At 37.1% G+C, this 15,270-nt stretch overlaps 1 protein-coding gene across 1 annotated transcript in view; it reads left to right on the forward strand.

Annotated features, from left to right (window-relative positions):
• Positions 1 to 568: 568 nt before the first annotated feature.
• The window catches only part of LOC130549811 (transmembrane 9 superfamily member 2-like), a 53,912-nt gene continuing 39,210 nt past the window's right edge, over positions 569 to 15,270 (forward strand). The window contains exons 1-7 of the mRNA XM_057327150.1: positions 569 to 893; positions 3,280 to 3,347; positions 4,417 to 4,510; positions 4,629 to 4,759; positions 10,232 to 10,361; positions 13,959 to 14,083; positions 14,830 to 14,941. Coding sequence (XP_057183133.1) covers positions 738 to 893; positions 3,280 to 3,347; positions 4,417 to 4,510; positions 4,629 to 4,759; positions 10,232 to 10,361; positions 13,959 to 14,083; positions 14,830 to 14,941 — 816 coding nt within the window. The 5' untranslated portion in view covers positions 569 to 737. The remainder of the gene's footprint in view (positions 894 to 3,279; positions 3,348 to 4,416; positions 4,511 to 4,628; positions 4,760 to 10,231; positions 10,362 to 13,958; positions 14,084 to 14,829; positions 14,942 to 15,270) is intronic.

Consider the following 15,270-nt stretch of genomic DNA (forward strand, 5'->3'; position numbering starts at 1 on the left):
GGTCTAGAAGGCATTAAAATAATACATATTTAAGATACAGACAGAGACATTGGTTTCACAATATAACGTTACAGCAATCATAATGCAAACATTCGGAGAAAAAACCTGCATAAATTACGACAAAAACGAGATATTCTAAACGTAAAACAAGAAATATGTTATTGACAAGAGACGCGGATCATCTACATTTAAATAAAGCTTTACAAGCGGTGTTCCTGTAATTTACCGTAAACCACTCAATAAGCGCGCATCTGAACCTAAACGGCGGCTGGCTTGACCGTGTATTTTCAAACCGCGGCTGGCTTGACCGCAGTCTTAAACTGGACTATATTAGTGAACTAATGTAGGGAATAGTGAATGAGGGTATAGTGGGTGATTTCGGACACAGCCCCAGTGTGTGCAATCTCTCTTGCCATGTACTCAAAGGTACCTACTATTCCAACACAAAAACAGTACACACTATTAGGGAATAATATAATAATGCGAATTGGAACGCAGGGCAGGCTTCGTTTTTGCTCACTACCCATCATGCATTTCGAGAACGATGACGTGTCTGCGAGTCAGACCATTCAGACGGTGCTACGCAGGCAGAAGAAAAGAGGTGCTACGCAGGCAGCAGTTCCGCTAACGTTAGGTCTTCTGTTCGTAAATCACCAATGTCTGAGTTTTGACGCATTCCGTATATTTATCGCATGTAAATATCTCAACCGAATCCTTAAGTAGTCCGTCAAACCAAAATGTTCCTTTTCCACCGTGTTTGTGTTGTTTTGTTTTTGTTTTCGCTGTGTGGATCGCTGCGGGATGCATTTTGTTTCTATCTTCCTGGTTTGGCCCCGGTCAGCTTCTGCGAGAAAGACGCGAGCGGCAAAGACAGCGAAGTGCCAGACTGCAAAGTAAATAAATAAATACTACCATCTATAATAGATCGTCTGTGATCTAATATCACAGATTAAGTGAATTCTTGAAGTGAATTGCATGATGCTAGCTCGATGAGCTATTAGTGTGTCGGACAAGAAAGTGGTAACTGTTATCGCATTTATCATTACAGTGAGTTGAACAGTGTCATATTATCGACGCTAGTTCTCTAAATAAAAATATAATGGTATAGAGCTAAAACAAGTGCAGGTGTACAACACCAGTGACAGACGATACTTTAGCGATATTTCAGTTACATCTCCATTAATCACGAATTTAGTAGCCCTGTGAAACATGGAAGGTAGTTTAATTTAATTAGTTTAAATTTATATTTAGTACAATATACAAATAAAAGCGTAGAAACGTAATTGTGCCAACTGCCAATTAGTGATGATTATACAGTGTTACAAACGTGTTCAACAAATGACAATCTTGCTTCCAAATTGTCACAATGTCACCCTTGCATTTTCTTGTCATAAAGGGATAGTTCACCCAAAAATGAAAATCATCATTGACTCAACCTCTTGTCATTTCAAACCTGCATGAGTTTCTTCCGCGGAACACAAAAGACGATATTTTGAAGAAAGTTGGTAACCAAACAGCATCGGCACCCATTCACTTATATTGTATGAACAGAAAACCAATGCAAGTCAATGGGTGCCATCACTGTTCGGTTAACAACACTCTTCAAAATATCTTCTTTTGTGTTATGAAATTGACAAGTGGGTGAGTAAATGATGACAGAATTTAAATTTTGGGGTGAACTATTACTTTCAGGTGGATCCTGTGTAGTCGTGTACATACGGGTTTGTCAAACATGCTTGCCGTATTAAACCTGTAATTGTCTATCAGGGCTGCTACTAAAAATTCTCTCAGTGCTATCATTTTAATAATTTTTATAAATATAATAAATTGCACTCTATTATAATTGCATAATGTTTTATGCACAACAATAATGAGGTGCAAATAATAACGTTATCTGCCACTATTTATAAGTAAATAGCATCTACTTAATCCAAAGAAAATACAGCTATCTTCGGTTAGCATAAATAGCATATCGCTAAGAAATGCTGCTATTTACCCTTTAATGTAAACAGAACCTACTGCTATTTAAACTTAGTGTAAATAGCATCTGTCACTATTGTCACTTAGTGCAAATAGCCGCTGCCTTTTATATATGTCACCTGCTTGTTTTGCGTGAATGTGAATGAGCTGCACAGTTTAACGCATTACTACACGCGTGTGACGCTCGTGCATTTGTCTGCGTCTCTGTATGAGGACATGAACACTTTAACTCCATCTCCAGAGCTGATCTGAGAGTTTATTTCATAAGCATTTCACTGTTAGAGAAAATATATCTCAACCACACACTCTTTTCGATGACCCATCAAAATAAAAGTCTGGTAAACTTGAACATCCAGATTAAAAACACTGTATTGTATTATAATATTTACTATAGTAAATTTTAGTATTCTAGCAGTAAATTGATGAACTAAAAACTAAACTAAAAAAATAAGAGTACACTTATTTACTAATATATGTATTTTGAAAGCACCATTGCATCTGCAAAAGGAGGAATTTTACTGTAATTTACCATTGTAAATAATATAATGGTATACTGTAGTATGTAGACAAATATTTAATTATTGTATAGTAAAAGAATGGAAAACAGAACTTAAAACGGAAAAAAGGAACTTGGGAAAAAATAAATTATATGGCCCTAATTTACCCAACTGTAGCATTAATGTCCTTCGTTCATACCTGCCTATTTATGGGATAAACTATTTTCTAATATAACATCCATTTTATACTTGTGCGACAACTGTTTGGCATGTGCTACAAAACTTTAAGCCTCTGTAGCACCAGTGCTACGTGCAAAAAAAGTTAGCGTACTGCTAGCGTCTTTATACTATAGATTTACTGACAAGATAATGGCTCTGTTTACACCTGGGGCCAGTTGCATAAACTACTTAGAATAGACTTAGATGTTAGTCATCTAATATTTTTCTTCAAGACTGGTCATAACTTCTTTAAATCAGTTATATAAAAAAGTAGATTGGGCTAGTTGAAATATGAAAAGTAATACTGATTTGTCCTAAACTAATTTGTGTGAGAACAGCTGTTAAGATGCAATCTTAGCCGGTATGTTAAGACTGCGTCTTAATAGCTAAAATAAGATAATAGTAAAATGCATGATCTGTGTCCCACTGTTTTTGGATTTCATGTGGAAGATTTCATGACTATACATCAGCCTTTTCATGACGATGTCCATGAGTGAAAGATATGATTATTACAGAAATATAAATATACTATGGATGTTTTAACATTTTAACAATTACATTTTTTTGCTTCTCTTTTTGACAGTCAACCATTGAGCTTTTTGTGAACAGACTGGATTCGGTGGAGTCTGTTTTGCCATATGAATACACAGCGTGAGTATTTCTAGACATTAATTACTGAACCGGTTGGAACCTTTTTGATATTCTATTGTACAACGCTGGTGTGCAAGAGTCACACCTGTGGGGTTAACTGGTTGTAGTAATAGGCAAACCTTGTTATGGTTTGTGGGCAGTAACTTTCTAATGCCTTGGACTTCACAAAATCAGGCAGAAACTGCTGTGAAACAGAGTGAGGGTGTGTCAGAAATATGCAGTGAAAAGGATGGCGAAAAATGCCAATGGAGAGTAGTGATGAAGCTTCCCGCAGTCTGCTGTGTTTGTAAAGGGATAGTGCAACCATAAATGAAAACTCTTTCATAAACGTGTATTACTTTCTTTTGTGGAACACAAAATATATTTTGAACAAGAATGGTAACCAAAGAACATTGGACCCTATTGACTTTCATTATATGGACATCAATCCACTGAGACATTTCTTGATATTTATATTTATAATATAAACCAGCATAAGAGAACTGTATCTTCTTTTTTTTCCCTAAATTTTTGCTCACACAATAGTACACATGTACAGAATTTTTGTCACTACTCATATACAGGTTTTGAATGGCATGAGGGTGAAGAAATGATGATAACGTTTTTATTTATAGTTTATTTATAGTGCTTGCTCACTATATAGAATAAAGTGAATACAACAATTTCCCTGGCCATTTTTGCAGTCAGTTACGATCTGTTTCAAATCTCAAGATGAGACAAAAGACAGTACTAAGTAACACTGGACAGCACATCATGGCATTTAAAACATTGTTCTGCTAAGAAAAAATGATCTCTTGAAATGTTTCCTTGTTGTGTTACAAAGAGTGACAAACATCACAGTTAAAGCAGCTGTTCTATCACCTCCAGTGGAGCCGATTCATTACTAAACAATAAATGCACATAGACACATGGCTAGACAGATTTTTAAGGAGATTTTGTGATTGCTGTTTGTTTATTGTGTTTGTGTGTGGTTCAATTACATGGTTAATTCTTAGCTAAAAACTTTCTTTATGCTTTACCTTTTGTCTTGTGTACCTTCTTTTTCTTACTCTTTCTTATATTCTTTCAGGTTTGATTTCTGTGCTGACCAGTCTGAGAAGCGTCCATCTGAGAACTTGGGTCAGGTGCTGTTTGGCGAGAGAATTGAACCGTCTCCATATAAGGTGCAACACACACACTTTCACTGACTCTCTGTTTATAATTTGTGATGATTATAAAAGCTTACACTTTGAAATGTGTCATCTGTTTTTGATGGCTTTCTTCTTGTTATTTGCCTTCTAGTTTTTCTTCAAGAAAAATGAGGAATGCAAGAGTGTCTGCCTTAAACAATACAACACAGACAAAAAAATGGAGGATAAAGCCAAACTGGATTTCCTTAAGAAGGGCATGCTTCTCAATTACCAACACCACTGGTGAGGCAGCATTTCTCCTATTCCTACAGCAGTAACAGCAATAACATGGCTACACACTGTTACAGACGTGCTCAAATTTGTTGGTACCCCTCCGCAAAAAACGAAGAATGCACAATTTTCTCTGAAATAACTTGAAACGGACAAAAGTAATTGGGACCCACCATTGTTTATTCCATATCGTCGCTGTCGGGCGGAATCCTCGTATCTCCAAAACCATTATTTTTCAGGAAGTTAAAAAAACGGTGTATTTTTGTAGTTATTAAACATTGTATCGTTAAAGTTGGTATTATACCTTATATTGCTATCATATACTGTTGTGTACCAACATTAACACAACATTTCCCCAAAACCATGTTTAATCGGAGATACAAGGTTTATAACTTGGGAGCAGGGAGATATGAGATTACGCTGTCATTGATAAGAATGGTACGGACACAGACGTCGCTGCTGCTAGCAGTGTTCATCAAAGTCTGCGGTCGCGTTGAGCCTTTTGACAAGAGAAAGCTGAAAGAAAAATGAAAAGCTAATGATTGTGGTTACATACATCTTCCTAAACTCTATTTTAAACGTTAGAGCTATGAGTGATGCAATACCAAAATAAAACGTTAAACAGGCTGTCTAATATAGGCGGAAATTAATCTGCACGCAAATAAAGTCGGCAGTCGCGTTGAGCCTCTTGACAAGAGAAAAGGCTTCAATCGTTAACTAAAGCTAACGACTGTGGTTACATGCATCTTCCTAAACTCTATTTTAAAGGTTTAAGAACTATAAGTGATGTAATACAAAAAACGATGAGCTGACTAGGCTGTCTAATAGGCGGAAATTAGCCGAATCTGCTCGCAAATTTACCTTCGTGGCTCACGGGCTTCCTTCTGCACCGAAGCATTACAGCTATCGATTTTTAACAAAACAGACCTACTCAAATGTATCTAACCTAACCATTTTCACTCGTTATTGTCTAAAAAAACTTTCAATCATGGAGACGTAATGCCGAGAAGCTCCCGCTGAGTGAAGAAGAGGTGGAGTTACGAGACTTCTCAGACAGTTGAAGTGTCCAATGGAGTTGAGAGATTTGCTCTCAAGCTATTTTCAACACTTTAGATTGGTTAATAATTTGTAAAAATAACAGACCCACATGGGGACTGTAGTGTATTTCGGGGAAACTATGAGTTTAACCACAGTAACATACGTATAATTAATTGTGATTAACCATTAATTATTTTATACACTTTAACCTGATGCAGCAGAGCTAATAACAGCGACAAACTAAAATGTACTCGTCCAGCGAATGATCAGCAGGTCGTATATTAACTCTAAGAAATATTATTCCCCTGGCCTGGAAAAACAATATTCTTACTGTAGTACAGTACCACTTCAGAAATCTTAAACAAAATCAAGCAGTTTAAGTGACCTTGATATGTGATAAATAAACACAGAAACAATTCGAGCGTGGATACACATGCGGTTTATTTATCTACACTACGGGGGAACTAAAACCAACTACTAACAAAGACCAGACATTAACAAACAAACATAAAAACTAGTGCTGTCAATCGATTAAAATAATTAATCGGATTAATCACACATTTTCTGTGATTAATCACGATTAATCACACATAACAATAATATTTTAAAATATACTTTTACATTTGAATAATTTCACATTTAATCTTCAAATTGATGTAGAAACAACATATTTCTTTAACAGCGTCATTTTATGAATGAAAGAAAAGATTTTGATATTAGTACTGTAACTGATGTCTCTATTAAATTGATTATTTTAACATTAATTATAGCCATTCATCAATATAATTGAGAGCTATCATGAAATATACAGAAATTGAAGGAAGTTCTCAAACACTTTACAGTCTTTAATGCTAAATTATAAATTAAATGCAGAAGAATTCTCATTAAAGCTACAAAATCACATTGATTTCTTCTTTTATTTTGTTCTTTGATTAACATTAGTGACAGGAGTCACAGCAGCACGTTTAAGAACGTGGCCCCTTTAAGAGCTGTCTCAGTACGGAGATCTGACCGTCACCGCACTCCCATTTTCACAACTTTTTGCATTCATTTAAGATTTTATTTTACACTTTGAAGTCTTGCTTAAGAAAATGCTAGACAAAACGGGCTTTCTGACATAATCTTGTATGGTTTTATCCATTCAAGCACGAAAGAGAACTTAACATGGATGCGCTGTCTGACAGAGATTCACTGACGCAGCCTTCAGCCCATGACTGTTTACACCAGACTGGACCTCGCGTTGCGTTTTGCCGCGTCCCACAGTTTAGAAGCTGTCTATCTTCATTGAACACGTCAAAGCAACTGTTTAAAATCGCGCTTAAGTGGTTTAAAAGCCTGTACACGAATAAGAGCGTGATTACATAATGTAACGCTAGATAAAAAATGTCAAAACAAACGGATGCTGCGTTAATTGCGTTAAATATTTTTCACGCGTTAATTTGAAAAAATTAATCGCATGCGTTAACGCGTTAACGTTGACAGCCCTAATAAAAACATAAAACAGTAGAGAATGAAAGAAATAGATAAAGCAAAGAAAAAGGCAGTATTAAATCAGCTATTCACATCTGCACGAACCATCAAGGACAAATCTCCTTATTTAAAAGGGGCAAAGCTTATTCGCAACTGATTAGCAATAGTTCAGATACTTGCATTGGCTTCTTTGTTTCTCGGGACACATGCTGGCATGCGTATCAAAGGTTCCTGATGCGTTCAGAGCGGGCCGTGAGTCCGTTGATTTAGTTTGAAGCAAAACTGCCTGAAGAAAGCTGTCTCTGAGGAGAGGCAGGTCTCGAGAGGTTGACAGAAACGAGCGAGCGAACGCGCAGGAGCGCGAACGCACCCAAGCGAACGAACATACACAAAAGAGCGAGCTTTCCTGCGTGTTCAGGCGTTTTAACACAGACGGTGTCACGCCCCTCCAAGGTGGGCGATCCAATGTGATGAGATAGTTTTAGGCGCGAAAACATGTTTCTTTGTCCGGCACACTAACTCATTTGCATTTATGATCGCCTGGGAGTTTGGAGCAGGAATAGACTTAGAATAGAATAAAATGAGTATGGTATAAAATACATTACTGTGCTATACACCATATTCTAAGACATGAAAAGGGAAACACGTAGATATGAAACATGAAGGGGTTACAATTACATTGACCTGTAGTTTGGACAAGAATGTAAATATACACAGAATACCACTAAGCACATATGCCTTTGAGGTTATAGGTGAAGGAGAATAACATAGAGACAAGCATACAATGTGGAGATTCATGTGTATACACTTTAAACCAGTCTTTTGTGGCTAAGGAAAGAGAAAGAGACATTCTTTTGGAAGAATTTGAGGCTCTCAGTCCCTGGGGGCCACATGGCTTTTCTCACTTTGGTGAACAGTCCTGTCCTCCCCCAAGAACCTCCTTTGAAGTCTAGGGGAGAGTATCCGAATCTGTCCTGGTTTAGATGAAGGTGTTGAGAATAGGACATTTGGCCAGACTTGTTGGTGCCTGGTCGTAGTCCTGCTGAGAGGTTACTGTGTTTTACGATCACAGATGGTAAACTTTGATCCGACCATACCCTACAGGACTGACCAATAGCATCGATTTGTGAAAAAATATGAAATTGACAAAATTTGGACAAAGGAGGTTTCCGCCCGACGATATTTAATAGAAATCACACTTTGCTTTTGATTTTTTTATTCAACATAATATTGTAAATAATAAACCAAATGAAAATGTCATGGACAAAAATGATGGGACCCCTAACCTAATATTTTCTTGTACAACCTTTAGAGGCAATCACTGCAAGCAAACGTTTTCTGTAGCTCTCAATGATACTTCTGCACCTGTTAACAGGTAGTTTGGCCCACTCTTTGGTCTTCTTCCATGGAGCCCACTTTTGCTGACTGCGACTGATGTTGCGATCAGAAACTGACGTACCTTCACCTTGGAGTTCAGCTTGTATCTCTTTGGCAGTTATCCTTGGTTCTTTTTCTACCATTCGCACTCTCCTTCTGTTCAATCTGGGGTCGATTTTCCTCTTGCGGCCGCGCCCAGGGTGGTTGGCTACAATTCCATGGACCTTAAACTTCTTAATAATATTTGCAACTGTTGTCACAGGAACACCGAGCTGCTTGGAGATGGTCTTGTAGCCTTTACTTTTACCATGCTTGTCTATTATTTTCTTTCTGAGCTCCTCAGACAACTCTATCCTTTGCTTTCTCTGGTCCATGTTCAGTGTGGTGCACACAATGATACCAAACAGCACAGTGACTACTTTTTCCGTTTAAATAGGCTGAATGACTGATTACAAGATTGGATACATGTGTGATACTAATTAAAGAAACAAATTAGTTTGAATTATCATTATAATCAAATTATGTATTATCTTTTCTAAGGGGTACCAACAAATGTGTCCAGGCCATTTTAGAATATCTTTGTAGAATAAGCAATAATTCATCTCTTTCCACAGCTTCTTTGCTTTATTCTATGACATACCAAAGGCATGCACGTATACATGATACAATAGCTTTTAATTTCATCACTCTTCAGGAGGAATGAAGCATTATTTCAATGAGCTTTAAAGGTACCAACAAATTTTAGCATGTCTGTACACACCTTTCATAGTGAATTGCAGCATGGTTGTGAATCACAGCATTGAAAATACAACTGCACAATTACAAGTGTGATACTGTGTTTATGCACACATAAAAGGGCTAGTTAATAATAAAACATTATCACTGTAAAATGTTTCATATCATTCGGTATTGATAATTACGGAAGTTGTGGCACTCGGCCGCAATGTTTGCAATGCCTCCAGGCAGCTATTTCAGTCATAGCAAGACCACATTCCTATCTACTTGAATGGGGAAAGACAGATATTTCTGAAATCGCTGGCAAAAGGCAATTAAAAGGCATATTTTCAACCAACAATTAAACCTAAATTCAACTGTACCATAACGTTTGTTTCCTAAGATTAAATTGCGCTTAGAGTGAAATGGAATTTCAGTACTCTGTGTGTCCTGTACATATAGCAGAATTGACCATAAAGCTTGACTTGAATTTTTGAGGTTGATTCAGCTACTGCGCACACACACACAGGTTGGCAGATTCCTCCCAACAAGCTTCTGTGTTTAGCCCTGCTCCAGTTCCTTTTACTGGAAGGGGGAAACAGGCCTCCAAAACGTCCATTTGAGGGCTATATTCCCTCCCCATTCATGGTAATGGCGCATCTTGTTAATATTTTATCTTAAAATAATCTCATATCTTTAAGTATTCCAATTTTCCCCATTTTAACTTTTTTCAAGAAACTGCTGAATGATACTCTGAAAAAAAACACTGCACGTTCTTCACTCTTTGAAATAAATATATACTGACTCGTTAAAGTTAGAAAAGTTCTTCTGTAAAGTTATTTTTAAATGTCTGTTCCCTGTGTAATAAAATACCCTCTGTCTCAGGATTGTTGATAATATGCCGGTGACCTGGTGTTATGATGTGGAGGATAATCAGAAGTTCTGTAATCCTGGCTTCCCAATTGGTTGCTATGTCACAGAGACAGGTCGGGCAAAAGATGCTTGTGTGGTCAATGTAAGTAAGCCATTTTACAAAGCTACTTCAAGTTCTTCGTCGTGTGTTTAACCAGGGTTTCCGCGGGGTATTGAAAAGCATTAATAGTCATTAAATGGATTTTGATCAAATTAAGGCCTTAAATGGGATTAGAAAGCATTAAATTTCAATTCTGAAGGCTTTCAAATTATAGGAAGTTTTGAAGAAAAAATAATATTAACAATTTATTTTGATTGAACTTTACAAGTGATTTGCTGTCACAAAATTGTACATTTATGCGCTAAAAACACGGAACCAGTTTGGTAACTGCTTCAGGCCGGTGCGGATTTGTGGTAACGCCGGATGTTTGGATAGTGGTGGGATGAGACCTAGCAAAGAAGATGCAGATTGCGCAGTTTTAAAGTCAGACATGTCTCTTGGTGCATGCGTCTCTCCGTGCAGCGCGAGGTACGCAGTTTTAAAGTCAGACGTGTCTCTCCATGCGGCACATGTTGCGCAGTTTTAAAGTCAGACGTGTCTCTCGGTGCGTGTGTCTCTCCATGCAGCGCGAGGTGCACAGTTTTAAAGTCCGACGTGTTCTGCATGATTCTCTACAAGCTGCGCAGTTCTAAAGTTTAAAGGGGAGAGGTGTTTTAAATGACAAAATTAAAGATTATATTAGTAAAACCCAATTTGTGGCGTTTGCACTTTGCAAAGTACATAATAGGTTAAATACCCTGATTTGGTGGTTTATTTAGTTCAGAGGTGGGTAATGAAGTGCATTTACTTGAGTACTGTACTTAAGTACACTTTTTGAGTATTTGTACTTAACTATTACTTTTTCTGTTTACTTTTTACTGTACTTCACTACATTTGAATGACAAATATCTCACTTTCATGGATTAAAGTTCTCCGTCGCTACGATGGATTTCCGTCAATTGGAGCGAGTCTACGACGGATTTCCGTCAATTGCAGGGTTCCAGCCTGTCCTTAATGTCTTAAATTCAGACATATACACGTGCCTACAAGCACAAAATACATTTAGAGATTGCATAATACACACTGATGTCTAAGGAAGTGGCAATAACAATCTCCTCGAATGTAATTTGACGGATGTGTTTTATTCACATCAGACACAGTATCTGCAATGTAAGCAATTGTTAAGATCACTCAATTCTTCTATCAGGTCAGGCACTTACGTTTGTGTTTTTTAAGATAAGTGGATGAATTCACGTGATGTAAATCCGATAGATCTCAGACCGCGGCAGAAACAAACATGGCGGTGCCCGCTTATAGCTCAACTAACGCGATCATTAAAAAAGTTTTTAAACAATAAACACATTCACATGCACATATTTGACAATCGGAATGTCAGATATTTCATGACATAGTTAACAGTTTGTGAATTTTTTTGAGTAAAAAAGAAAAATTATGTAAAAGCAATGCATCAGTCATACAGCTGCTGTGGCTCTGCGGCGTGTCACATGATAAGCAGTGCCACGTCGCCATGGAAATGTTAAAGTGATAGGCTACCTTCTTAACAGCCGCCTTGGAAAAGCTAGTCAAACACTGTAGCTTGTCAAACACTGAAACGGGTGTCAGGTGTAGCCAAGCTTCAGGAATGTGGTTTCACAGCCAAAAGGCAGAAAAAGTGAAATGCACTCTCTGGAGACAAATACAAACAACATTTTTGGTCTTAAAGGCGGGGTGTCCTATTTCTCTTAGCCGTTGTTGATGTTCAAAATAAATCACCAAAACAAACACACCCCTACCCCCATCTTTCGCTTTCGTCAGCGCTGACATCAGCGCTCGGATCGACTAATGTCCTGTGCACTGTGCACCTTACTGCTGATTGGCTACAAGGTTGTTTTGGTACTCGGCCGACTCAGTTGTCTAAAGCGTAATTCGGAAATCGGTTACCCCGCCTTTAAGTGGTGCTTTTATTTTGTTCTTTTTTTCTGTTAATTATTAAGAGTTTCAGAAAACATTGTTTGGTCTTATAAGATAAATTAAAAAATGCACTGAAAAGTTATAGATGGTTGATTATTTGTCTAGGTAAGTATAATTTTTTCATAGATTAAAAATAGCCTTTAAAATACTGTCAATGCTACGTAAAGGGGTTCAAAACATCTCCCTTTAAAACGCTATTGGTTTCGACTATTTAGATAAAGTGTCTGTTAAAGGAATATGACAAGGCCTGAAATAAAAATCAGTCAGAAGAATTTTTTTCACTTTAATCCTTGCACTTTTGATGGCACAAAAAAAATATTTCCTTGGCCGAGCCTCCCCTTGCTCCCACGTTTGGGAGAGACTATTGTCAGTTGCTTCTAATATGACACACATGAATCAACTCACCAGGTGTGTTAATTATGGAGACATTAACAACATTTTGGGAGAAGGCTAATGAGTTCAGTTGTGTATACTTTTCCCATATCTGATTTACTTATTATAAGCAAAATATGTAATTACATTTTATCAGATTAATCGATTAATCGAAAAAATAATCGTCAAACTAATCAATTATCAAAATAATCGTTAGTTGCAGCCCTAGTTGGAATACGATGATTTTAAGACATGGTTGCAGCCCGTTCGTGGTCAACCAGGTAAGGATTTTGCAGTGTTTGCATGAAGAAATTTAAGATAGCTACGATGGGTGTAAACGCCGTTAAATCACATATGCAGTCTGATAGCCACAAATCGGCTATTAGGGTCACACAGTCGCAGCAATTTACTATGTCTAGTTACTTTAATGCGACCGACAAAGTACCCTCTGCTGCTACTAGTACTGCCACCACCACTACAAATATAATATTATATAATATTAATATTACTTTTATACCTATTAGAGTTTCTGCTTTACTGTTCAGACGATGGAATTTGTTAGCTGAAGAAGCTAATGTTTGTACTGTGGCAGTACAATTTACAGAAAGTTAGTTATGGCCTGATTTTTCACTCTGTCTAGCATCCAACATGTAAGTGATTGGTACTTTGATGAATCAGTATTGAAAGTGTAAATGTTACTGCTAGGGCTGGGCGATATATATCGCGGTTCACGTTAATTATATGTGTCTAAATCGATTCTGAAATCGATTCGATGTTTTATGCACAGCTCTTCTGTGAACTACGGCTCTTTGATCAGTAGGAAGTACTGCTCGATCTAAAATCACTACGAGATTGAGTCGTTTATAACGTACATTTGAAAAAGCAACACTCGTCAAACATCATCACTATACTGTAAATATACTTTATTATCATGAAAATACCTGAAAAGGTTTGAAGAACAGCGATAGAATATGACCACTGGCATTTCTTGGAACTAATTGTTCTTCTGTTTCTCATATTCGGAGTTTCTGCGCAAGAGCGCCCTCTGGCTTTCGGATGTGGTGGCATTTAACCGTAAGTCATTGAGAAACTGAGAGCATAAGAATCGCACGATATATCGCCCAGCCCTAGTTACTGCAAATAAATGTTTAAGCTGTCATTGGAGTCATTTATAATTCAGATTAGTCGTGGGCCCGTTATGGCATTAACCATTTTAAAAATGGCATTAAAAAAGGCATTAAAAATTATTAAATTAAGTGTGGTGATAACTGCAGAAACCCTGGTTTAACTTATTGTTTAAGCATTATTTTCATGCAGGCTGACTTCAACGACAAAGACACATTCTACATCTTCAACCATGTGGACATAACCATCTACTACCATGTGGTTGAGAACGAGGCTGCTGGTGCCAGGCTGGTTGCAGCTAAATTAGAGCCTAAGAGGTATTTCAGACACTACAAATCAACGTAGTTAAAATTTGTTTGTTTGTATACGGTTTCAAAGCAACAACATAAACAAATGTTACTGCGCATGCGTGCTTTCGTGGCCCGAACATAACTTCCACTACACATCGCAAACAATAGAGTTCCTGCAGATTATTTCTGATAACAAGCAAAAGAAACCGAGAAAAAACGTTACTTGGCTAAACTTGCCTCCCCAGTATTTTGAATTTAGACTGCGATACCAAGTTCAACCGCTAGATATCAATGGTCCCATACAGTTTCTTCAAATGCGTCAAACTTACAGGACCCATTTAACAAATTGTTTATTTAATAAATTTATTTTTTATTTTTCCTACTATAGTAGTCAATGATGCCCCAGAACTGAATATTGCTAACATCCTTCCAAATATATTCCTTTGTGTTCAGCAGAACAAAGTAATTTGTATGTGTTTGAAACAACTTGATGGTAAGTAAATGATGACAGAATTTTCATTTTTGGATGAACTATCCCTTTAATATAAATTAAATGAAATATAAATAGTTATATTATTAGCCACCAGCGAGACGAATAAACAAACACGAACCGGAAGTTAACTTCGGGCCAGGCGTGTGCGTCCAATGAAACCTTCTATAAACCAAAGACAGATGGGTGTATAGTGTATATGTTTGCAATATAATGCTAAGTTAAATTTTTTAAATCATTGATAACTAAATATGGATATTTGATGTTTTAACTCTGTTTAAAGCTATAAGCACACAAATGTGGACAAACCAGATTGCACAGGACCTCCCATGAGCCTGAGCAACAAGTTTACTGGAGAGATCAAGATTCCCTACACTTACACTGTCAAGTTTGTGGTCAGTCATTCAGATACTTTTCTTTCAACTTTAAATATATACATCAGTGTTGTGTGTGTGTGTGTGTGTGTGTGTGTGTGTGTGTGTGTGTGTGTGTGTGTGTGTGTGTGTGTGTGTGTGTGTGTGCGCGTGCGTGTGTGTGTATACAGTATATATATACACACACACAGACACACATATTATATAATGGCATGCCGTTCAGGAAATTAAAGTATTTATAATATGATTGGTTGAATATATGGAATAAAACTTGCATATATGGAATGAAACTAGAATTTATTGAATGAAAGTATGAATATATATGATTGGTTGAATATACTGTATGTAAT

This window comes from Triplophysa rosa, unplaced genomic scaffold (assembly GCF_024868665.1).
Source record: "Triplophysa rosa unplaced genomic scaffold, Trosa_1v2 scaffold179_ERROPOS641539, whole genome shotgun sequence".
NCBI lineage: Eukaryota > Metazoa > Chordata > Actinopteri > Cypriniformes > Nemacheilidae > Triplophysa > Triplophysa rosa.